The 26566-nt window shown below is 47.0% G+C and overlaps 1 protein-coding gene across 1 annotated transcript in view; it reads right to left on the bottom strand.

Moving 5' to 3' along the window:
* Window positions 1–26566, bottom strand: part of BCKDHB (branched chain keto acid dehydrogenase E1 subunit beta) — a 995115-nt gene that overhangs the window by 62325 nt on the left and 906224 nt on the right. Inside the window, exon 10 of the mRNA XM_086926548.1 lies at window positions 6180–6327. Coding sequence (XP_086782674.1) covers window positions 6187–6327 — 141 coding nt within the window. The 3' untranslated portion in view covers window positions 6180–6186. The remainder of the gene's footprint in view (window positions 1–6179; window positions 6328–26566) is intronic.

The raw sequence follows: 26566 nt of genomic DNA, 5'->3' as shown, positions 1-26566 counted from the left end.
GTTGAGGGCAGAGTGTTGAGGGAAGAGTGTTGAGGGCAGAGGGAAGAGTGTTGAGGGCAGAGTGTTGAGGGCAGAGGGCAGAGTTGAGGGCAGAGTGTTGAGGGCAGAGGGCAGAGTGTTGAGGGCAGAGTGTTGAGGGCAGAGGGCAGAGTGTTGGGGGCAGAGGGCAGAGTGTTGAGGGCAGTAAGTGCGTCGGTTTGTGAACATATATATTTAGAATATTTTACAGTATCCGGTTTCCACCAAATTTGTCAGGCCCAAAGTGCAGGATTAAACAAATCTGTACATTTCCATTCAAGTGATCGTTTGCTAATGCTTGGTACTCATTTTAGGTTTCACCTGTACAGCACTTGCACTGTGCTTGAGAAAACAATTGTATTTAATATAAACCTACAAGGGACTTATATCCTGCCTCACTCTCTCACTATATACTACTCGCTCTCTAATACTCTCTTTACTAATAACTCTCTCCTACTCACTATCAACTACTCACTTTACTCCTTACTCTGTGTGTGGGTGCTAATGCAATAGGTCTCGCATATGCAAACGATTAAGCTATTGGCAATGTAAATGACAATGCCATTTATTTATGATTTAAAAAAAAAAAGTCAGGAGCAATGCCAATAGCTCTACCTTTAATAATGCCGAGACCATTGCATTGTAAATGCTTATTTTTCTACTCTCTCTCTCAGTCTCTTCAACAATATTGGGAATTATCCTGTACTTGTCTATATTCTAGTATCTGGTAAACGTGCTTCTTACTATCCTGATTCTATGGGTGGATGGGTTCTGAGAATTTACGCCTGAGGTGGGGGGGTAGATTGAAATGTCGTAAATCCTGTTATGTAATTATTAACGCAGGCGTCTTAGCTACTCCCTTATCGCATTGTGTTTATCCTGATTTTGTACCGATCCGCCTATTATTATTATGCTTGAATGTATGACACCAGATATGTCTATTCCTTTTCCTTGTTTTCAATACAATAAATAGATTTATAAAAAAAAAAAACAGTGCAGATCTGAAAACATTTAGGAAGGCGGTAAAAATCTGGCTATTTCAATCCGATCTCTAATACTCATTCACTTGCTAGCTGCACACTTGTCTGAGTCCTTAGCGCCAAGACACCTTCGGGCAATCGTTGCGCTCTATAAATCTAAAAATCAAATCAAGTACTGCTAGTGAATCCTGCACGCAATGAAATTAAGAGATGGCACGTCAAGTTGACTTTGTGTAAACATATCGCCCATCTTGGAATGGAGTACCATCACTAGATGCAAAGTAAGAAACGAGACAGGGGGTGTTCATGCTGTGTTTTCCATTACTCACAAGTTATACTTCTAGTGTGTAACATATGTTAATTTCAAAATTATTTTTGTGCGTCTTAAAGTACTAATAATTAATTTAAGAAGATTAATTTGTATAATCTATATTTTTTTAAAGATTATACTCTCAGTGAATTATTTCATATTTTTCGTTGTGACCAGCGGACAGGAGCAGAACTGTACAGTTGCCTAAGGAAAGGCATTGACAGTCTAGTCGATCTTCTAGTACCATGCAGAACAGGACAGGGTTCATCGAGAGAGCAGAGCAGTTACAGTGTGATTTTGTAACATGGAGTGCATTTAGAACTGCTTGCTGTACTTTCGCTGCTCCCCCGTGTTAATTTTCTCCGAATATGGCTTCCGGACTGCAGTTGGTCTTTACTTCCGTGGTCTAGGAGATCGCGGTGCCAAAGGATGCCTTGATAATGATCTGAATTGGTGTCACAGGGCTATGGGTGTTTGGGGGCAGGGGGCAGATTGAGTGACACATACTCTCCCGGCAGCGTTAGTGCTTTCACGTAAGGACGCAATTTTTTAAAAAAAATTTTGTTACGTGTAGCACCAGGATCTAAATTGCAGCGATCAGATAACAGATATCATCATCTTTCTTAAAGACTGAAGTGAATGAATGAGGGATCATAGTGCATGTCCTTTTCCCAACTTTACCGAAGCCCACAAGTTGCTACTGCACGCATATAATATTGCTATCTTGGCACCAGAATAAAGCACCATCTACTAACTAATTTCTAATTGTTTCTGTATAAAGTGGCTTTACACGTAAAATTGTTCAGGTGCCCAACGAGAGAACAAAAGTCACTACGAGATGCTGCTCCCCTGCCCCGCCCGCCCCCTAAAAAGTACTTTAACACATACACATTTGACAAAAAAGAAGTATTCAAAACAAAATTCGAAGTGACAATTGCAGAAGCCCTTTTTCAAAAGGTGCTTGCATCTCCAAGTCTCATGCACTGAAGTTGACCACTGAAGTAACCCTTCAATTTACAGCAAAGTTTCTATTCAATCTTTGAACGAATGTCATATCTCGGTTTGGGCTAGGAGCTCAGTGCAGAGGCAGCATTGGGCAGAATCAGATTTAATGAGCCCACTTCACTAAACAAGACGTGGCATTACGGCCACAGCAGCCAACATTGAAACTGGGGAACTAGGGGAGTCATTAGGATGGCGGACGGATTCCCGAGGAAGAGGGACCGTCCGCATGGGCAGCGGCTGTCCCTCCATGCAAATTAGGATGTGACCGCCACCCTGGCGGTCACATCCTGTTCCTTTAACCAAGCAGCACCCGCCGCAAGGTTAAAAATGCATGTTTCACATTTACATGCACAAAGCGGCAGGCACCGCGCGGTGCCTGCCGCTTTGTGCATGTAAATGCTGGGGGGTACCATAGTGCCCCCCATGTGCACCCCCCCCCCCCACACCCTGGGGGCCCCCAACTGGCCCCCAAACACCAAAGACCACATGCTTTTCCACGGCAGAAAACCAACCGTGGAAAAGCATGGTTCCGCATGAATCCCAATATGGCTGGCGGTGTCTGATAGACACCACCACCATATTAGAGCTTTTCCGCCGTGGGACACGCGGCGGCCGGTCTTCACGTCCGCAGATGACCCCCCTGCCATCCTAATCTGGCGGGGGGTCTTTGCAATCACCGCAGCGGTGAATTCGCATCCTCCGGGCCGGCGGTGGCTTCCGCCGGCCCGGAGGATGCGGATTCAGCGCAATCCTAATCGGCACCTTGGTCCGAGTCTCGGCGTCGGCTCAACATCCTGGGATTCTGGACAAATCACTTAATCTCCCTCTGCCTAAAAACACCACAAAAATGTGTGTGTTCTTATATCAGTTAACTGGTGCTCATATGAAAAGCCTTCAATATCTTAGGGTTGAGTTCAGACTAAAGAAAAACTATAAAAATAAAAAATGAGGTAAAAAAAACGTTATGGCAAGTCAAATAGATACCCATTTAGTGGCTGATATGTACAGAGCGAAGCCAGAAAACATGGATGCATCAAGGCTTACATGCTTATATATTGCTCTTAGGCAAATATTTTAGTTCACATGTTTATTATCATGTAAGAAAGAACTTTTAAATATATGAGTTCAGAATACCAGTTGTAAAAAAACAATGCATTTCACTCAGCTATCTCCTCTGCATAGATGCTGTTTCCTGTTTGTACCCTTGCTATTAGCTCAGTTGCTTTTGCTTTTGTGCAATTTCTCTATTTTTGTTTGCAATACCATGCCGTTTTCTTTGCACTAGCTAGGTTTCTGGTGCAAACGTTTAGAGCTTTTCTCTTGCTCTCACGCTATGTAGTTTGGCTAGAATTCTAAGCTCAACTCACTCGCTATTTCCTGTGTAGCTTGGCTCTGTATTATAGTTCTCATTATCCCATTTGTTATGAACAACCACAGCCATTGTAGGTAGGTATCGTCCACTTCCATTTGTTGGTGTGCTTCAGATCTTTGTTTGGCCATATGATACGGGCTGGGTGAACTTGAGTGGTCACTTGGGGGGAGCAGCTAAAAGTAGTGAAAACTGTTGACATGCGGCAGAGGAGGAGGATTAGACATGCTTGACTTCAACAAGTGCAGGATGTGATCAGCACCTCGGTTATGAAACACTGTGTAATGCATGAATCAACGCCACACAATTACACGACACAGAATTCAACGCCACAACACATAATTCCATCACACACCACAAACACCCAATGCACACCACAGATTTCCACATCATGCCACATAATTCAACACCACACCATATGCCACTGCACATCACACAATACCACTCCACACAATTCCACTCCATTACACACAATCCCACTCCACATAATTACACTACACTTAATACCACATAATTACTATACACATAATTCCACAGCACACCATGCTAAATTCCACTACACATCAATCGATTTCACACAATTCCACTACAATCCACATCATTTTTCCTCCACACAATATAATTCAAGATCATGCCACATAATTCAACTCCACTGCATACTCCTCCACATAAATCCACACCATGCAACATTATGCTCCACATAAATCCACACTGCACCATGCCATATATTTACACTACACATATTTCAACTCCACACCACATACATCAACTCTATTCCACTAGATAACACTTGCCAAAAATACATTGACCATGCCAATAGCTCTCAGATTGCCGTGCCCTATTGGCTTTGCCAGTGCTTGTTTTCTGAGCAACCAAATGGCCAGAGCAGAGTCAAAGAAAGGATCCAGAGCCAGAAAAGGAACAATGAGCTGTGTCTCTTTTAGCTTAAGTAAGGTGCCTGCAAATACCCTCAAGTGGAGCTTGAGCATTTTTGGAGCATTAGCACTTATAAGCAGCAGAATAGACTACGGGAACGCACTCTATGCCGGCATCACCCAGAAACTCCTCAAGAAACTGCAGAACATTCTGAATGCTTTTGGCAGACTCATACTCAACATACCCCGCTGTAGCCACTTCCCTAGCCACCCGAGAGACCATCACTGGCTCCCAGTCAACAAAAGAATCACCTTCAAGCTCCTCAGGCATGTCTACGAAGCTCTACACAATGCAGGACCATATACCTTAACCACCGCCTCGCATTCCACGCACCCACCAGAGACCTCTGCTCCGCCCATCTGGCCCTGGCTACCATCCCATGTATCCAAAAGACCACGGCCGGAGGAAGATCCTTCTCCTACTCCACAGCAAAGACCTGCAACAACCTGCCTCTCCACCTCAGGCAACCACCTGCCTCAATTCAGGAGGGACTTTAGGACCTGGCTCTTCGACTGACACACAGCGCCTCCGGTGGACCAGCTGCCCCCTCCAGCTCCTTGAGAACCTTACAGGCGAGTAGTAGAGCTTTACAAGTAACCCGATTGATTGAACAAGATGGCTGAAAGAAGCAAAGGATGCTTGTTTCCGGGACAAGGAGGACCAGGCTTGCCAGTTTGGGCTGGACTGGTCCCAAAAAGGAACAGGGTCAAGACTGATTTGCATATGGCTGGGTCCAAACTGGGGTGGTGTGGTGAGCATAAGAATGATGGATTTAACCCAGTTCCTTCTGACTGGGGGTGAATGTTTGCATTGTCCAGCATTCCGTCCATCAACTGTTTCATTGGCATATGTAGCCCTAAGTGTGAAGGGTATGCCCAGACGTGGGTCCCGTGCTCACTACACCACTGGATTAAAGCTAACTTGGCTGATGAAGTGTGATGCCCTGAAACCGGTCCCAGGATGCTTGTTTCCGGTTCAGGGAGGACCTGGCTTGGCAGTTCGCACTGGACTGTTCCCACAAGGAAAAGGGTCAAGACTGATTTGCATATTGCTGGGTCCAAACTGGGGTGGTGTGGTGAGCAACAGCATGATGGATTAAACCCAGATCCTTGTGACTGGGGGTGAATGTTTGCATTGTCTAGCATTCCGTCCATCAATTGCTGCTGTTGCATATCCTTACTTGGTCAAGCAGAATATGTTCCATGAGAAGGCCACCTACTTTTCAAGAAAACAAGTGTAACAACACCATCCAGCGGCTCATTCGAGGGTGCGTGAAATGTTCGTCCCAAGAAAACTAGGTAATCGAAATGCCTGTAGAAAAAATCCTGATTTACCTTCTCAAGAGAACACCTCTCTTCACAATAATTTATCACTGAAGTTCCACAGATCTCTTGCTCCCACCCTGGCATGGAAGAGGCAAGGGGGCATGCACCTTGGTGAGCTTGAGGTTCCTGAGTATGTTTAATTTACTGCAAATGTATATAGGAATTACAGTACTGCGCAACAAGCACACAAAGGAATACTTTCAGATTTGTAACAGTGTTAACAAGAAGATTCGTACCTCTCAATCAGTAGTTTATCATTTTTCTTAGAGCATCAAAGCATTTCCATTTGTCTGGGATATAGAAAGGTTCAAAGATGTGAGGAAAAGGTGTGTCATATCCACACACTCGTGCAATTGGCGCCTCCAAGTTCAAGAAGCATTCTTCCTGCAAAAGAGAAAATCAAGAGATAAGAAACAATGTGTCCCAAATTAGACAGAAAAGTAATGTGGTGCACAGAATTAATCCTCTCCTTTCGCATTACGTGTTTTAACCATCTACAGATGGAGCATGTGTGTCACATTCCGCTATTATTGCAAGCAGCATACTGTATACATTATGCAAAGGCAAGAAACGTCTGCTAACGATTAATTTGTATTGCGCTCAGGCTCTTGTTGAGACGGCATCATTTCTTTTCAGAAAGGTAAAACCTTGCCGCCAGACACTTTCTTTTAACAGTAATGTAGCCAATTGCGTTTGTTAATTCAGTATCACTAGACTTACTGAAAATCCAAACGTTCTAGTACTTGCTTTAATACAGCTACTATTGTCAATGTCATTGCAAAAACATCACAATTATGCACAGTCTTTTTTTCACTTAGACTGGGGGCACGGAAACACAACCGTGGATCTTTTTTTTTTTTAAATTTTTTATTTTTGGTGCAAAACAGAGATAGCAGGTACAGTGTCATCCATCGCATTCTCATACATAAGTTACTAGGTGGACGAAGTGATACAGTATTCACAATGGCAAAACTTATAACATCCACAATAGTATAGAGCATTGCAGGTCTCATCGACGATGTGATGAACAGGAATATACTTGTGTCGTAAAAAATACAGTTTGCGATTTTGTGTTTTGTTGGCTACTATTCGTCTGAGTCTTGCCTTTCTCAACTTGCAGTAAACATAAAACAGTAAAAATAGCACACTTAGTCCGGCACGTACTTGAAGTAGTAGCTTTCGGCACTCGTAGCACAGTCCATCTGTGAAGAGAGCAGTGTATTGTTGCATAGCCCCCTAGTTCCCACTCCCTCCCATGCCACCTCCCACGGCTGTACCCCTCCACTTCTGTTGCGCTCGCCCTATTTGCCTAATTACAACCCAATCAGCGCTCCTCGTCACTCTCTGACCCTTCGTCGCCACCTTCCTCCAGTGGTTCGCAGATATCCCCTCTGTAGGTGTTCCAGGATTGCCACACCCCGTTCCATTTACGTGGGTTACCCCTCAATTTGTACACCGCCCTTTCAGTCAACATGAGCATGTCCATGTTGCGGAGCCATTGGGGCAGCGTGGGAAGGTCAGCCGACCCCCACTTCTGTGCTATGTCCCGTTTCGCTGTTACCATCCCCACTGTGACCCAGGTTCTTGCATAAAAGGTGAGGTCAGTCGGCTCCCAGATGTTTAGCAGACAGAGCCGTGAGTTTAGGGTGAGGGTGGTGTGAAGTGCTTGGGCCATCGTGCGTACTACCCGTTGCCAGTAGCTGACTAACAATGGACATTCCCACACCGTGTGTATGAAGGTCCCTTCTGCCCCGCAGCCCCTAAGGCAATATGGATGATCCGCCCTGTGCAGTTTGTGAAGTAATGTACGGGTGTAATAGATTCTGTGAAGAAATTTTAGCTGCACTAGGCGAAATTTAGACGATATGCCTGCTTCACGAGGGGATGCCATGGCTGCGTTCCAGTCATGTTCATCCAGGTCACCCACTTCCGCCATCCATTTGTCCTTCAGTTTCCCTAGTGGATCAGGCATGTTGTTAATCAGCTTGCGGTATGTCAGCGATGCCGCCCCTTCTGGCATAAAGTCGGTAAGTAGGCGATCCTCCAGGGGGGAGGATTCGGGCAGGGGCGTGTCTGGTGAGATCGCTGCTTGTAGTGCGTGTCGGACCTGGATGTATCTGTAGAGCTCTGTGTTCCCCAACTCGTATTGGTCCTGCAAAGTGGCAAAGGAGATCACTCCTTCCCTCGTCCACATGTCCCCCACCGTGGAGATGCCGATGCTGTCCCATTGTGTGAAGCCCTTAGAGCGCCGCAGATGGCCCAACGCCTTTGTGTCCCAAAGGGGCGTAAGTTTCGTTATGACGCCATCCCACTTCAACTTTGCCTGTGCCTTGTACCATATGCGGACCGTGTGTTTCGTAGGCCCAGTGAGTTTCGCCGCCACTCCACGGTGGTACAGTGGGGCCAGCAAGGTGTTCGCACCCAGTTGCGCCCTGTCGGCCTTGTATGCCGGGTCTTCCTGCGGGGCATGCATCCATTGGTTAAGGATTTTGAGTTGGGCCGCCCAGTAGTACAACTGTACATTCGGGAGGGCGATGCCCCCGTCGTACCACCCCCTGTTCAGTTTAGTGTGAGAAATGCGGGCTGGCTGGTTGCCCCATAACAGGCCCGAGATCTGTGCCGTTATTTTCTGGAGGTAGCCATCCGGCACCAAATACGGGGCGTTCTCCAGCACATATAGGAAGCGTGGCAGAGCCATCATTTTAAATAGTGCTGCACGGCCAAGGAGCGTTAGGGGGAGGTCCTTCCAATGGCGCACGTCCCCTCGGAGACGGGCCAAGGGGGGTTGTAGGTTGAGGCGTGAGAAGTCTGCCTCGTTCCGGGTGATATTAATCCCCAGGTATTTAAATGACGTGTGCGCCAGTTCCAGTGGGCAGGAGTCCGGGAGAGGCGGGAGTGGCCCCCGCAGTTCAAAAATGATGGACTTGGTCCAGTTAATGGTGTAACCCGAGATTCGCCCATGAGCCGTACAGAGAGCCAGGAGGTTAGGGAGACTCTCTTCCAGATCCGTGAGATAGATCAGCATGTCGTCTGCGTAGAGGGACACTCTGTCCTCCCATAACGGGGTCCATTGTATCCCTTTCAGGAGTTGGGTGGTACGTATCGTAACCGCCAGCGGTTCTAAAACTAAGGCGAAGAGCAGGGGTGAAAGCGGGCAGCCCTGTCGTGTGCCTCTGCCTAGGGAGAAGGTGCTTGAAATGTGGCCGTTGGCCGTCACCTGCGCCACCGGGTCCCTGTACAGCATTCGTATCCAGGAAAGGAACACCGGGCCAAAACCCATACGTGTGAGCACTGCAAAGAGGTAGCTCCATTCCACCATGTCAAACGCCATCTTGGCGTCTAAGGAGAGGATGGCAGCCGGTTCCTGCAGAAGTGGAACTCGCGCCAACACACCATGCACCCTGCGGAGATTCAAAGCAGTGCTGCGGTGTGGCATGAATCCGGACTGGTCCGGGTGGATCAGGTGTGATAGAGTCGGCAAGATCCTGTTCGCCAACACTTTGGCAATAATTTTGGCCTCCGGGTTCAAAAGGGAGATCGGTCTATATGAGGAGCACTCGTTGGGGGGCTTACCTGGCTTCGGTATCGCTACAATAGTAGCCATCCGCTGATCTAGCGGCAGCGTACCCTGTGTTCTAGATTCCTCATACATATTGAGTAGGGGCGTGCTTAAGGATTCAGCCATGACTTTCAACCATTCAATGGGAATCCCGCTGGGGCCCATCGCTTTGCCTGGATGAAGGGCGCCTATAGCCAGCTGGATCTCCTCCACCGTGAGAGGCGCGTCTATGTCCTCGGACATCTCTGGTGTCAGCTCTGGCAAGGGAACATGTTCAAGGGCAGTCTGCACCTCCCCCTCCTCTACCACTATCTCTGGGGTGTAGACTGAGGTGAAATAATCGGCGAGGACGTTTACTATCTCATCGGGGCGGGTGTGGTTGTTGCCCTGTGGGTCCGTAAGTTGCAAGATATTCTTTCCCCCCCCTTGTCTCTTGTCCAACCATGCCAGCAATTTACTGGCCTTGTCTCCAATATCATATACCCTGTGCTGTGTAGCCGCAATGTCCGACATCGTGACCCTGCGCATGTGATCTGTAAGGCGGTGCTGGTGGATCTGGAGTTCGTGAAGCGTGTCGTCTGAGGGGTTCGCCATATGGGCCGTGTTGGCCCGCTCTAGGCCTAGCTCTATCTCGAGGGCCTCCCGCCTGTGCGTCTTTTTGTGATTCGCGATCACTGCTATGGCTTGACCCCTGAACACTGTCTTATACGCCTCCCACAGTATGGAGGGGGAGGCCACCGAGGATTGGTTTTCTTCGAAGTACTGTCGGGTTGCCCTCTTCAGATCCTTGTTAATCCGGGGCACTTTGAGGTAGCCTGGGAAAACCGGGAATAATCTGCGCCGTGCCATGGTTGAAGTGGTGAGTGTCAACGTGAGTGGCGAGTGATCGGAGACCCCCCGTGGTAGTATCTCGGCTTCGGCTATTGTAAGGTGACCATTAATCAAAGTAAAGAGGTAGTCTATCCTGGACAGGCTATTGTGTGTGGCCGAGTAGTATGTGTATTGTTGCTGAGTAGGGTGTAGAGCGCGCCAAACATCCACCAACCCCTGTGCAGTTAGGAATGTCTGGAGCCTGTTGGGCCCACCTGCGTGCGTACGTGGGGGAAAGCGGTCCTCTGAGTTTGTGAGTGCCATGTTGAAGTCCCCACCTATGAGTAATTCCCCATCAGGGAGTGTTAGCAGGAATGTGCCCAGATCCGGCAAGGCCTCAGAGTGCAGCGCTGGTGGTATGTAGACAGAGACTACATTAAAGAGCTTCCCCTCCCACTGGCCATGAACTGCCGCAAATCTGCCGTGGTCATCCGTTGCAGTAGATTTGACAATGAATTTGGAAGATTTTTTCTGCAGGATGCCGGTGCCACGGGACCCCGAAGTGAACTCCGCATGCACTATCATATGATAGCCCCTCCTATCTAGGGCCTTCGTGGCCGCTCCCGACAAGTGTGTCTCCTGCAGGAGAATGAGAGCCGGGCCCCGTCTCCTTATCCCCTGTAACACTAGCCCTCGCTTGATCTTATCCCCCAGGCCCCTCACATTCCAGGACATGACAATCAGTGAGTTCTTCGTGGTTGGGCTATCCGTTGCAGCCAGTGCTAGACTCCCAATCAGACCTCCCTGCGCCCCGAGTGTGCCAGAAGTTCTCGGTTACATAAGACATGCCTAGATACTTAAGTGTGCATAGAACGTAAACTGGTAGGACCAAGAAGTCCCATAGAAAAAACGTATTCAACTCTTCCCCCCTCCCTGCCCCCCTGCTATACGGACTCAAAACTGCCCGCCCCCCCAACTTAGCAGAGTGCATACCCCATCCCCAAACCAGTGTACTTGCGCGTTGGGGTGAGGGACTCTCCGCAGCCGGCAGTCTCTCATTCACACCCCCGGAGGCCCTTCACCCAGTGTCCAATGGCGGGAAGCGCTTCACAGCTTAACAGTCTCAATACTTAAGTGAGAATGAATTGTCCCCAAGCGTTTATTGTTCCTCAGTCTCGTCCCCGCCGCCTTCAGCTCCCAAAGAGTCACTGTTGTCCGGCCTCCCGCCGGAGGCCTGCGAATCTCTGCGATGGCCGTCAGCCCGATCTTTTCTGGAGCGATTCGTCCGTCTGTGGTTCTGACCCGGTCTCCATCCCTCGAGCCATTCTTGCACGTTCTCCGGGCTGTCGAAGAACCAGGTTTTGTTCTCCGCTACCACCCGTAGTCTTGCGGGGAATAACATTGAGTACGGCAGTTCCCTGGACCTCAGTTCCTTTTTCACGTCGAAAAATGTGCGTCGCCGACGGGCGACTTCCGCGGTGTAGTCGGGGAAGATGGCAATGGTGGCGTTCTGGATCTTGAGGGGAGGGGAGGACCTGGCTGCCTGTAGGATTGTGTCCCGGTCACGGAAGTTAAACAGACGTGCCACTATGGGTCGCGGGTTAGCCCCTGGCTTCGGTTGGCCACCCGGGACTCGATGGGCCCTCTCCACCGAAAAGAAGTTGGACAGTCCCTTTGGCTTTAGTTCGTTAGTGATCAGGTTCTCTACAAAGAGGTCCATCGCCTTCACTCCTTCCGATTCCGGCACCCCTATAATGCGGATATTGTTGCGCCTGGAACGCCCCTCCTGCTCATCCAGCTTTTCCCGAAGCATTCTATTGTCCTGCGCCATCTTCCCCATTTCACGCTGGAGTTCCGCGACATCTTCCACCAGCGATTTCGTGATCACCTCCATACTCTTGACCTTTTCTGACATTTTGTGGAGGTCTGCTCGAAGTAGGGTGACGTCCGTGGAGATTCCGCCGACAGTTGTTTGCAGTTGTGCCAATGCAACCATGACGTCGTCCAGCGTGGCCTTTTTACCCCCAGGGGAGTCGGCCGTCTTACCGGTCTGTTCCTTCCCTGCCGGGGATCCGGTGGGCTTATCGGAGGTAAAGCGATCTATACGAGTCTGTGTGACGCCGCCCTTAGGGCCTTTCCCCGCCATGCCGCCGAGTGTTGTGCTCCTCGTGCCCCTACGCGCCAGGATGTGAGGATCGGTGCAGGCCCCCAGACCAGTCCGATTCAGCAACGAACAGGTCGGGCGTGCTTCTTCGGGGCGCGAGGTGCTCCGTTAGTCGCCAAGTGTGTGGCGACTGCCAGGTCACAAGATGGCGGGTACTCACTCCGTTGTCGATGCCCAGGCTCTCGGCACGTTAGGTGATGACCTTCGAGGCTGTCAGGATTCCAGCGGTCCCTCCCATGGGCACTGCTTCCTTGATTCGCCTGAGCCGCCGTCTCCGACCTCCCGAGGTGAAGTCGATTTGTTGAGGCCACCGCCGCACGGGCACTTCCGGTCCAAGTTCTCCGGTCAGGACGCACTTCCGGCGGGGTGAAAAGCCAGGGAAGGTCCCGGCTCTGGAGGTGTTGGCAGGCCGGTCGGAGGCTTCGACGTATCTTTGGCTACGTACGTCGGATTTTCACGCTGCTTGTCGCTGCTCACTCCGCCCGGTCCTGGGATCCGGTGCCTGCCTTTGGGGCTTGAAGTTGTAACGGATTTTGTGTCGGATCGACGAAGAGGCCGCTTCAGCCGCGGAGCTCGTCCCTTATGCTGCCGCCATGATCGGCTGCTAGCCACGCCCCCCCAACCGTGGATCTTTTTAAAGTTTATAGATTGTTTTAATTTAACTACTTCTTATATAATTCTATTAAGTATAAACATCCTGAGCCCGATTCAGAGATATTTTTGCGTAATTAAGTATAACTTAAATGGGGAAAAAAAACAGCAGGTGGAGGATCCGAGATCTGGGTAGTCTTAAACACATGAATGGAATTTAGGGCCCGTTGTTACAAAACTATTCTGCAGTCACAAGAGTGTTTTAAAATATACACAATGTACTCAGTGAATCACACAAGCATTTCTCGCTTGCTTTTAGCTTTTGGTGGGACGTGAAAGAGGCGCCCTCACATTTGCGATTTGGAATGCTATGTATGAATGGTTTCTTACAACAACTGCGGTCGCAAACCATTGATCAGTTACAGGCCAACAAACTAAGTTGGGGTGGTAACTGATTTGCAAAGGAGAAGCTGTTCCCAGAGACAGATTTGCCTTTCATAATTGTGTTGTCCAGTTTCGATGGGAGCAGATAGTGGCCAAAGGGACTACTCAATCTCCCCAATGCCCCAAAAACGCGACCGCAGGGATAGAGATAAAGGTCTCCTGTCCTTCACAGCTCAATCTCATTCACAGAAGGTCACAGAAAGACCAATCACAAGCAAGAGTACGGTGGCAATTGGAACAAAAGAATGAGATATACTGTATACCAGAATTGTGGTCCAGTACAAAATCCAGATCATGGATATGCACCAATGAAACACAACATTTGGAAAGAAGACGGGTAGGAACACTGTACGTCCTATCACAAACTCAAGCCAATCACAATCAAGAGCACAATGGCAATTGGAACAAAAGGAAGTGATGTACTGTTAGGCAGAATTATTAGATCTGTTAAAGACTTCCAGCTGATAAGCATTTGCCAGGGCTAAGGTTGCACAAGACACCAGTTATGTAAGCGTGGCATGATATAATACTAGAAATATGTTCCGTTTTTAAACAATTTGTAGAAAAGCCAAAGGACACGTTCAGGGTCAATGATCTTGGTCAGGATGTAGTACCAGGTTTTACCGTCAACAGCTGGAAATTCAATCAAATTCTCCAGAGAAGCCTTCATCCAATATTGGTGCTAGTCAAGCAAAAGGATCTACATACAGTAATGCCTGCCATGGTCTGTTGGGACATCTAGATCAGAATGTCTTCATTATAATGAACATGCGGAGGTTGTAAATCTTATTGAATGGCACACAAACATGTACAGCTGAAGGGGTCAGGCTTTATTAAACAAAACAATATGGACAACTGTCTGTGGATATCTCAAACAGGCCTTCACAATGAGCCACTTGGCGTGAAGTACTATCAAAGGATCGCTCACTACCATTTGTGCTGAGGGCCCTGGTGTAACCGGTGTGGCTAATGCCATACAACAAGGTTTGACCAATGACACATTCATACTAGGTAATAACATGCATGGAAATCATGAAGCTTAACTACAACACAGTATAAGAATTTAAAAAAAAAGGTATTTTCTATGAGGTTTAACATGCAAGCATAAATACAGCTTTGCTATTTTATCTCTACTGTTTTAAATACACTAGTGTACAGCACAACCCAATAATTCAGAGTTTTATTAGCCCAACAAATATAAGAATATAAAATAAGTATTCAACGCTCATCAGCATTTACTGGCAGAACAAGCGCTAACGGATGAGCTCTTCTGAATGGAGGAAGGGCACTGCAAAATTAGGTCACTGCTAGATAGAAAAGAGGCCATGTTAGCCTTAGAGTAGTGGACAATCAATTCAGGCAAGTCTAAAAATAAAATGACATATAAAATAGTGCAAATGAGATTATGCTGCCCCTCAAATTATGCCCTCAAATCTCCTCATTATCTCGTCCACCAGACATGCCCACTCATTCCTCTTGGATGACTTCAACCTCCCAGACAACTCAAGCTCAGAAGATACTCCATGTCACACAACCAACACACTCCAAGTGTCACATCTTCGACCTAGTCTTCCAGACATCGCTAACAATCCAGTGCAAACGATCCATACCCCTGGTAGGGACAACCACTTTGCCATCCCAGTCTCCCTGCTTAGCAAACAAGGTCAACACAAAAGAGAAGACTAAACCTTCAGATCCTTCAAAAACTTCTCCATAGACAACCTTGTGTTTGAATCGATCACTCACCCTATCGGCTCCACATCCGATGCCACCATTCTTCTAAACAACTTCAATACTTTTTTTGGAAAGCTATTCCATCCAAACGCCAATTAAATCCTGTAAGATACTAAGGTCCCTCTGCACAACATACAGGCAGCTTCATCAAACCAGTTACCGCAAATGGATATACCAACATTATGAATGACACTACCAACAGCAGCAGAATGGTGTTCAAGATAATCAAGGACTGCATCAAACCCCTGCCAGATCCACCTATTCCTCACTCCAAAGAAAAGTGCAATACTATCAACCACTTCTTCAGTGGAAAAATACAAACGATCTGACAGCATATTGATGACATTGACAACACCAAGCTTCCTTCATCTGTTACACCCAGCCTCTCTTGCAGAATCCCATAATGGCCAGCCTTCAAAGCCCTATTTCCCACATACCTTGCTGACATACTCAACTCCCTCAAAGCCACTTCTTATGAAGATGTCGTCTGACCATCGTCCTTCCTCAAAACTTTCTCTTGGACTGCTCTCTTACCCCCATTTACCATTGCCAATACCTCCCTCAATCAAGGCATTTTCCCAGGAGTTCTCAAGCCATGCCAGATCCTCTGACTTCTTAAGAAAGATACATGACACTGATGCCCTCGCCAAACACAGGCCCATCACTCACCCACCATTCATCAGCATGATCATTTAAAAAAGTAATCTATATTGAACTCCAGTCTCACATCAATGCTAACCATCTCCTGCATGATTACCAGTCTGGCTTCAGATCACACTGCAGCATGGAGAACAATACCTTATGGGCCACATGCATCAAGCTATTTAGGAATCGCAAACGGTGCGATTCAGCAAAAATCGTCCGTTTGCGATTCCTAAATACCTTTTTACTATGCATCAAGCATTTTTGGAAAAATCGCTATTTTTAGTGAATTCCAAAAATGCGATTGCTTTTAAGGAATCGCAAATTTGCGATTCCTTAAAAGCAATGCATGATTAATTTTAAAAATTGCGAATTCGCAATTAGGGGGGGCAAATTACTACGAGGGTGAACCTCGTGGTAATTTGCGAAAAAGGCTTTTAATGCTCAAATTAGCATTTTAAACAATGTCATGTTACAGACACACATGTCCTTAGGACATGTGTGTGTGAAACATCCATTTTAAAATACATTTCAGGGGTGCAGGGGGGGTCCTTTGGACCCCCCCTGCACCCATGGAATGCATTAACATTTTGCGAATTCCAATTTGCGAATTCGCAATTCCCATTGATTCCTATGGGTCTTTTGGCCCATAGGAATCAATGGGAATTGCGAAATCGCGAATTGGAATTCCCATAATATTTGCGATTCGGTAAAAATTGCGATTTTTACCGAATCGCAAATTTCATGCAATTTTATTCATGCATCCCGTTTTGCGATTCCTTATTTGCGATTCCCTAAAAATCACAAATTAGGAATCGCAAAAACGGACTTTGATGCATGTGGCCCTAAATACCTTAAAAAATGCCCTCTTGAACACAGACGAAGAGGTCACTTGCCGCCTGATATTGCCTCTTAGCTGCATTTCTTCCAGAAAGTAGACTTAGGAACTGCTCTTCATGCCCTAGCACTCTTGCATCTGGATGGTGGTAATGCACTACTCCATGGTGTCCTAGACTTCACACTAGCACCCCTTAGGGGCATCCTTCACAAAGCAGCATGTTTCATCCAGGGCCTTAAGAAATATGATCACATCACCCATATCCTGAAGAAACTCCATTGGCTCCCCTTGTCGGCTCACATCATTTCCTAAACCAGGGACATTATTTGCAAAGCCATCACAACCAGTAGACATCTGGGGAATGCTTAATAAGAGCAGATGCAGCTTTCAGTGACAACAGGACAAACCTCTCTTGCCATCACAGTTGGAGAGGATCAAGATCAGGCAACCAAGCCTTGAGATGGAGTCACTGCTGAATTAAAAGATATACCCAAAAATAAAGCATGGCTACTACTCCCTCCAAAATGTATGTGCTACCACCACCCGAAAAAAAAACCCATATCAATCTCAATTGTGCCCTTCATCCTCTTGAGTAGAGACTGCAGCCATTTGACTGCAACAACAGCCGTCTCTTGTTCAGAAGTGGCAATTTTATGCAACAAATTACAATTGGGTTCATAATAAAATTGGGCAAATATGTCTGCATATACAGAGCCATTTTATTCCAGCACCTCTGGTGGATGGGAGAAACCACATACGTAAATTTGAACTGCAAATGCACAGGCTATAGTAGTGATGAGGTGGGCATTTTGCCTACAGACCAAAAGCCGCAACAATTTCAGTCATCATTTTTATTTTTATTTTTTATTTTTAGAGTTTTCTATAGCGCGAACTTGAACCGATTAGGTTATCAGAGCGCTTTACATAGCACAAGTTTCGTTACATGTTAACACATCAATTTACATAGAATCAGTTACGTTGCACATTTCAGTAACTTGAACCGAATAGGTTATCAAAGCGCTTTAAATAAGACAGCATTCGATGTCCAGTGCCCTCCTCCGCCGTGTAGCGGGGGACCACTTCAAGCCCTCCGAAGTCGTCGAGCTGTCGGGACTAGGCTCCTGGAATGTCCAGTGCCCTCCTCCACCGTGTAGCGGGGGACCTCTTCCAGCCCTTCGAAATCGTCGACCTGTCGGGACTAGGCTCCTGGAATTTCAGCTGTCCCTTTAAAACTACTTTGTTTGAAGTCATGACGGAGGTCACAATCCCAGCAGCAACCGAGTAAGCTCTCTGTCTCCAAGTTTCTCTCCGCGCTTGATGATAGACTAGTACTATGGATTTAGGTGGCTCGCAGTGGTCATGTCACGTGACAAACTTCAGGAAACCTCGTTATTTTGAAGGCCATAAATTCCCCCAGCACAGTTTTTCATCTTGATTCTAATGCGTGGAAATAGCAGGATTGGTTAACCCTGTAAGTCCTGTGAAGGGAGGATGTGTGCTTTAATCCCCTCTATCTCCCAGGCAGATAGGGAATACAGAGATTTTTTCAGAGCGGTGACCCAACTTGGGTGCCATTTGGGGGTCAGGCAGAATGAAGTTCGTCTGGATCAGTGTTTGTTCGGCTGCTTTTCCTATTTCTGGCCTCGTTCTGCTCTTGGTGCTGGGTCCAGGGCGGTGCGGGGGGCTCCGCCGTCCTTAGTGTGGATCTCGTAGGGCCCTCAGCAGGAGATTTCGCGCTAAATGGTAATGTCCGTCCTGTCCCGGGCGCCGCCATCTTAGGGTCAGGCAGCTGGGGGGAAACAGATGTCGCTGGGTGGCCCCCGCCCGCCGGCATGCGATACCTCCTCACCGCTATCGTGAGCGGGCGCAGTAATCTTTCCTCCGGTCCCAGCGGCTGGGCTCCAGCTTCCCCAGTGCTGCCGCCAACCTCGGAGGGTCCCTCCACTGCCTGACGCCAGCCTCGAGAGTCGCGGGCGCCATCTTGTCACCTGCAGATCCCACGAGCAGGGAGAGAGGCAAGAACCCCAATTTTCGGCCCCTCCAGGCCCTTCTAGGCTCCGTCGACCCTCCCAGAAGGGGCACCGGACCTTCATGCGCAGACCGCGGCGCTGGGCTCCAGGATCGCTGGCCAGGATCGATGTTCATGGAGGCGACCGCGGAGGAGCTCCGGGGCTCGCCTCCATGAACATGTTCCATGAACTCCTCCCTTTCATGAAACAGAAAGATGAATTTCACTGTTTAAGTTCAGATGTCGGCCAGTGAAAGAGAGGGGGAGAGAGGAGAGGTAGAAAGCTCACTAGACACCAAGAACTTATATAAACAAAAACTAGAGGAGTGGAGGCTGCCCATCATGACGTTGGCAGTCTTTTTCCCCATCTAGGGGCAAATAGGGGGGGGTTACCCTCCATCTGCCCCCATTGTGCGGGTGGGGGGAAGAAAGCCCACTAGACACCAGGGACATATTGAAAAAACATACAGGGGTGGGGCTGCCCACTATGGGCATGGCCATGCCTCCCCCTCATTAAACATCATGACTGTCTCTATGCCCCCCGGGAGGGATAGTAAACCCACTAGACTCCAGGGCTTAATCAAAAAAACTAAATATTATAGGGGTGTGGGTCTGCCCATCATGGGCATGGCCATCCCCCTGCCCACAACAAATTACGCAAGCAGTCTTCCTGCTCCCCTGGTGTGGACGGAGGGGGTGAATAACCTTAATCTGCCCCACCTCGAGTTGTGAAAAGGCCACTAAAAACATATAGGAATGGGGGCTGCCCATCATGGGCATGGTCATTCCCACCGAAAACTATGCTAGCATTCTTTCTCCACCCCCCCCCCCCCCCCCCACCCCCCCAAAGATGTCAGTTGGGGGTAAGTAGCCCCAAAATACCCTCTTCAGGACAAGAAATCCACCAGTGACATTTAAAAAAAAAAAAAAAGAAGAAAATAGGTGTGGGGGCTGTCGACCATAGGCATGGCCATGCCCCTACCCTCGCCCCATAAAATATGCTGACAGTCTTTCTGCCACCCTGGGTGGAGGGATGGGGATGATTACCTCCAATCTGCCTATATTGGGGTGGGGGGGGGGGTCAGGAAGCCCACTAGACACCAGGGACTGCATTTATTCTGCATTTGTTTGAGGTGGGTAAGGCCGGCATGGGTCCATGCTCTCCCTCACCATGCACCCTTCCTTAGACTTTCTGCCCCTCGGTGAGAAGATGGGAGTTTTCACCCCAATCTGCCTCCTATGGGGAAGAAAGTTAATTGAACACTAGGGATTTGAAATCTGCGCCAAAACAAACAAAAGGAGGAGGGAGCCATCCTGGCCCCAGAAGGGGCAATAGTGTCTTTTTGCCCCCAAGGGCATATTTAGTTTGGGAAGGTTACCATAAATCTGTTCCCTGGGGCGTAGAAAGTCCATCTGCCTTTGGAGCAAAAGAAAGTGGTGTGGGTGCTGCACTCTGGCATTAGCCACCCCCACCCCAAAAAAGGGCAAACCAGTAACCCCCACCCCCAGAGCAGATGTTTGTCCCCGGGAAGGCAAAAAGCCGACTGTATGGCAGTAATACTTTTTCTTTTAAATAAAATATTAAGGTGGTTCTGGCTAATCCTAACATCAGGCCCCACACACACCCCAAAAGTGTCAATCTTTCTGCTCCTCTGCAGACTAAAGATTCCCATCCCAATGGCAAGCAAGAGGACATAGGTGCTGGTTTTAGATATGGCCAGATTCCAGAACTTTTCATCACAGAAATGTGAGGAAATTTGTTTTTTTGTCAAAGTTTGAGGTTTGTAAGGGATTGGGGATAAAAATGCCTAGTGAGAGCCATGCAAGTCACCGGAGTCACCGGTATATTTCCCAAGGTTGTCTAGTTTTGAAAAATGTGCAGGTTTGTTAGGTTTCCCTAGGTGCCGGATGAGTAAGGGTCCAAATTCCACAGCTACCTACTTTGCAAAAAAAGGGTCAGGTTGAGTGAAAAATTGTGATATATCCATGTTGCGTTATTGTTTCCTGTTGCGGGCTCTAGGCCTACCCACGCAAGTGAGGTGTTATTAATATCGGTAGACTTGGGGGAATGCTGGGTGGAAGGAAGTCTGTAATGCTTCGTAGATTCCAGAACTTTTCGTTACAGAAATGAAATGCGAGGAAAATGACTATTTCGAGTCAAAATTTGAGGTTTACAAGGGATTCTGGGCCACAAAATACCTGGTGGGAGCCACACAAGTCACACCACCCTGGATTCTCCCAGGTGTCTAATTTTCGAAAACTGCAAGTTAGCTAGATTTCCCTAGATGCCGGCTAATCTAGGGCCCAAAATACACAGCTACCCACCTTGTAAAAAAGGGTCAATTTTCTGTGGAAAATTGTTTAATGTCCATGTTGCATTTTGGGCCCTTTCTACCGCAGGTAATAGGCCTACCCCCACAAGTGAGGTACCAATTTTAACGGAAGACAAATGGCAGTATAGAATTAATGTTATTTATTTTATTTTATGCGTTTTTATATAGCGCAGACTTTACCAGAAGGTGTCAGAGTGCTTCACAATAGGAACAGTACTGATACATGAGGAGAAGATAACAAGTGAACAAATTACAAAAGCAAACGTTAAGTTACATGAGGCAAAAATGACAATTGTGAGCAAACAAAATACAAGAGGTAGCAAAAGGTACATAGTAGAGCTTTTATTACCAACTAAACTTTGCTGCATTTGTGCCCTCCAAATATAAGCCTGTGTGTGAAAAATACTTTCCAAATCTTATGCTAGTATGGTTCCCACAAATTCAGGGTAGCACAAATAACTAATAATCTTAAACTCCGCATTGTTTGCCTATTTCAGAAATGCATATGTTTCCTTGATATATATTTTTCACTCTACATATTTCACCATCAGGATTGTTTTATACTCGATACACAATGAAAAACCATTGCACGGTGCAGTTCAGTTATTTGCTCTGGATACCTTGGGGTCTTAGAGAACCTACAAGTTTGAACATCTTAGTCACAGATGAAGGTCAAAGGATGAGAGTGTCACCCATTCACACTTTTCAGTACGGAGGCTAATTAACAATGTGAATTTTTAAAAGATTTTAAATAGCTAACCTCTATGAAAAATACAGCTTTTTTTTACTTATTTTGTAGTAGAGACAGAATGAATTAGCATCTGATGGCGCTCTGGAATCTATAACCACTTTTCTCAAAATCAATCGAAACTGACTGAAGCAGGTTCAAATATTAAAACGTAATGATCTGGGTGTCCATGGAGATATTCTCCAGATCATAATCAGGCTACACACAGACAACTACGCCCGAGTAAGATACGGTAAGGGCGGTAGGCTGACAGATAGGTTCCCTGTTCAAAGAGGGGTAAGGCAGGGTTGTGTGTTGGCACCCACCCTGTTCTGTCTATTCACGAACGGGGTGATAGAGCATCTGAGCAGGATTCCTAATATTGATGCGCCGCAATTGAACAGCAGCAGGGTGCCAGCGATCATGTTCGCGGATGACACCCTGCTGTTGTCAAAAACACCAATGGGGCTACAGAGAGTCTTGAATGGGTTCTTGGAGTTTTGCAATGAAAGGGGATTGGAAATAAACCCCTCCAAGACCAAATTCATGATTCTCAATCATAAACCCAAAAGCTGCCCAAATCCCCGCTTGGGATCCACATCCCTAGAAAGAGTCTATGTAATTGAGTATCTCGGCATAACCCTCAATCAGAATCTATCTTGGCTGCCACATAAAACAAAGGCAACCACAAAACTAATTCAGAGGGCTGGTGCCATTACAAGAATCGCCAAAAAATCTCCTCTTCGCCCACTGGCCCCTGACATACACATCTACAAAGCCCAAGCTCGGGGAGGCATTACCTACGGGGCCGAGTTATGGGAACACCGCTACAGACTATACAGGTCGCAGAGAACAACTTTATTAGACAACTGGCGGCTCTCCCTCCGAGTACTCCTCTTCTCCCTTTGAGAATGGACTTGGCATTACGACCAATCACCGAGGAACTGGGCCTTAAACCATTGACCTACTGGAGACGTTTGTGGAGCAGTCAGGATTTGGCCCACTACAGAAGAGAATTGCAGGAGCTTCTCAGGTCAATTCACGTGGCTAAAATCCCATGGCTGAAGTACATCAGGGATATGTGTACGACCCTCGGAGTCCCAGAGCTATGGAGTAACCCGGAAGCAATGCCCGTAAGGCTCCCGAGGAAAGAACTTTCCAAATTGTTTTACAGCTTTATGTTCCAGAGATCTCTGAGTTCAATCCGGGAAGGTTCCCTAACCGATACGTTTATCAAAGCCAAAGACTCCTACAGCCCTGAGTACGTCTTAGACGCTATGACGCCAGTGTATGTAAGAAAGATCTTCTTGCAATGGAGATACGGTTCTCTTCCCTTGAGGTCCCTTACTAAATCCTGGGACGGTAATTTGGATTTGGGTAACTGCCCAGCATGCAACTATAAGCTGGAAAGTGATCTGCATGTGGTACTGTTCTGCAGAGCCTACAGTAGAATCAGGAGCTATTGGCTGGTCCCCTATCTAAGGAACTTGGGCTTTCGAACTTATGCCCCAGCCTACAGAGTGCTTAAAACAGACTTAACAACTCCAACTGTGTTTGTAATGGCGAAATTTTTGACGGCAATGTGGAGATTACGCGCAAGAATTATAAGGGACTCTAATGCTGCATGAACCATTAGTTCTTAAACCAAAATGTATTCATTTTAATTAGACTGTAACAATGAAATTTTGAATCCTAAAATACTGAACTCATTTTTAATGTTTTTATGGTGGCATTAATTTGTATATCTTATGTGATCTCTAATGATCGAAATAAAGATTATTTGAATTGAATTGAAAACGCAATGTTTGTATGAATTTGGAGAGCGCACGTTCACCCCGGGGTTTCTTGGCGCTGTGTACCGCTGGGGAACCCGTCTTGGCTTTCCCTGTGAGATGGTCCCTATTGGGCATCCCCAAGGTGAAGCCAGGCATCCCCAGCAGCGAGGGGGCCGTTGTGGAGATTAAGCAAGCTATTGCCCAGAGTTGCAGCGTGGGATCCATGGTTAGAGAGGCACCGAGGCAAGATTTATAGAGCCTGCTGACATTGGTTCCGTACCCTGCCGCATCGGGAATCGAACCCTGGTCCCGGGCCAACCTCTGCTTCTGGGTCTGCCGCCTCTAACCGGTGAGCCACACTTCTCCGCAATGACATGTCCATCCCATATATTAAGTCCTGTGTAATTACTGTGAGCAATGAATCAATCTCCAATTCAACATTTAGCACAATGTCTGCCATATAATGTGGCAACTATTTAGTAGACTAATAGAATGTATTTTGTAAGTTTTTGGGCTGGTATATTACAGTACTTATTTCTCAAAGACATGATGAGGTTGTTACTGTTATCTATATTAACTCCTTGCGTGCTGGTGACGGAACCACTCCGTCACCAGTCACAGACGCGCTGTGCTGGTGACGGAATGGTACCGTCACGGCCCGGCCGCTGCACCTGCGCGGCATCAATTTTGCGCCTGCGCGGCGCGTTCTATTGAGCGGGCGGGGCCGTGACGGAACCACTCCGTCACAATCACAGTGTGCCCGTAGCTCGTGATGGAGTGGGTCCGTCTCGAGCATGGCAGCGCCGCGCGGCTGCTCTCCCCCCAGCGCCGCAGCGGAATTACCGCCGTGACCAAGGGGTTAATGTAATAGTAAACTCGCACACCTCATACAAATTACATCACTAGAAAACAGAGTCTAAGATTATAGCATAATAATATGTGCAAAGAAATTAACAGGAATGTATGGTTTTTCCAATCCGAGTACATGAGCTGTACTGGGAGAATTCGCCACTTGCATCTCCTATAGGATGCCAGGCTAGCTCAGCGAGTTGAATGCCCAATCCTTTTTAGGCAATGCGGTGAGAATATGGAACTCACTTCCGCCTCAGCTCCGGACCACCACCACCTCCCAGGTCTTCAAAACGGAAAGTTCTCCTCCTCCAAAGACACCTCCTAAAGTAATTCACGCCCTCTCTATTATCTGAAGGAAGACCTCCCATCACTGAAAACTCTATTCTCCATGACTATGGAAGTGCCTTCCCAGTGCGTTCGTGTGGTTGGAGTGTATGCCATTTATTGCAGTATTATCCTTGTATCTGTGTTTGGTTCTCTTTTGTAATATGCACACGCCACTTTTCTCTTGTAACACACTGTTTGCTACCTCTCACATTTTGTTTGCTTTTGATACTTGCACAAGTGCCACTATTGCCTACGCAACGTTTGTTCTTGTGCCTCTGTGTCTAACATATATTGCAGTATATTACCTCTAAATGTACTTTGTTTTCTCTTGTAACCTGCACACTTGTCACTCTCTCCTCCTGTTTTGCACTGTTTGCTACCTCATGTATTTTGTTTGCTCACAATTGTCACTTTTACCTCATGTAACTTATGGTGTGCTTTTGTAATTTGTTCATTTGTCATTTTCTGTTTCTTTTGTGAAGCGCTCTGACGCCTTCGGGTAAAGTCCGCACTATATAAAAATGCATAAATAAATCCTGTGCTAGACTTTAACCAATGGGTTTCTCCACAGTCATCCTCAGGGACCCTCTGCTGGTTCTGATATAATCTCAGCCAGCCCCTGAACCAACGAAAGAACAATCAAAAGCTTTACCAGTCATCCAACCTTCACTGGCCCTCAGTCACCCTCATTAGACCTTCAGACCAACAATGTCAATGCTCAAACCCACCCTTCTAGAGTTCTGTCTATCATACCAACACTTTCTCAGCTGCCACCTCACCAGCAACATCCGCAACATGCTGCTAGACCATTCATCACCCACTGTTAGCCCTCAAAGTACTGAACAAACTCTTAGCCATCCCTTGAGATACTCTTTTCTAACATTTCCTACCCCCTAATTCTATTCCTTTCCCCCATTGCCTCTTTTCATTCTGTTTCTCCTCTGCTATATCTTCATTATCGTCCATTCTCTTTCCTTCTTTCTTTTATGCGCATATTTTTTATTTTAGTGTACTTGCTAAAATGCTTTTAACCAAAGCACTTATCAGAAAGTTTTTATTCAAAGCATTTAAAAAAATGACTTGCAGGCTGTACATTACCAATTAGTGTGAAAATGATGAATTACCGTTAGAGAGAGAAAAAAGAGAGAATGATAAGGCAGGAGAAATTATGCATAAAGTCACAGAGAAAATTACAATGAACACGATGAACCAGTTCACTATCAACATCAAGTAATCAGTTGCAAATAATCAATTCACTAGCAGTCATGCCTCCATCTCGCCTCAGCAAATGGCATATGACAGGAGTAGCAGATCCCAACAGAGGAAAATTAAGTAAGACTGTTAGAAAGTACACAACCAAAGGGGGTAACAGTCAGTGCCTGAAGGTTGCAGGACTCAGAGAAAGCAAGGAGGTAGGAGGCTGGAAGCATCCAGAAAATAACAGGCAATTAGTATAAAATCAGCACAAGTTTCCCACTGTGAGAAGAGTGGAATAAATGGTAGAACATGTATAAGATCTGGATCTTACAGCAGTCCCATGGACACCAGGCAGGCCAGGATACTAACTCAAGCAAAATCCAGGAAACAATTTTTTTCATTTAACAAATATAGAATATTGTGTTTCACATATCGCGTACTACTTGACCTCTAGTAATACCGCAGACTGCTTTCCAATCTGCAGTATTTTGCCCAAAGTATGATGGATGGAATGCTCATTTTTTTTGTTAACCATGCCACCACAGACAGGATCTAGCTGTATGCAAACCAGTCTAGGTCCTGCTCTAAACTGCCAGGCCACACCTCTTCTGAATGGGAACAG

This window comes from Lissotriton vulgaris, chromosome 6 (genome assembly GCF_964263255.1).
Source record: "Lissotriton vulgaris chromosome 6, aLisVul1.2, whole genome shotgun sequence".
NCBI classification, from domain to species: Eukaryota; Metazoa; Chordata; class Amphibia; order Caudata; family Salamandridae; genus Lissotriton; species Lissotriton vulgaris.
The sequence above is the reverse complement of the archived record's forward strand: the minus strand, read 5'-3'. Positions and strand labels throughout refer to the sequence as shown.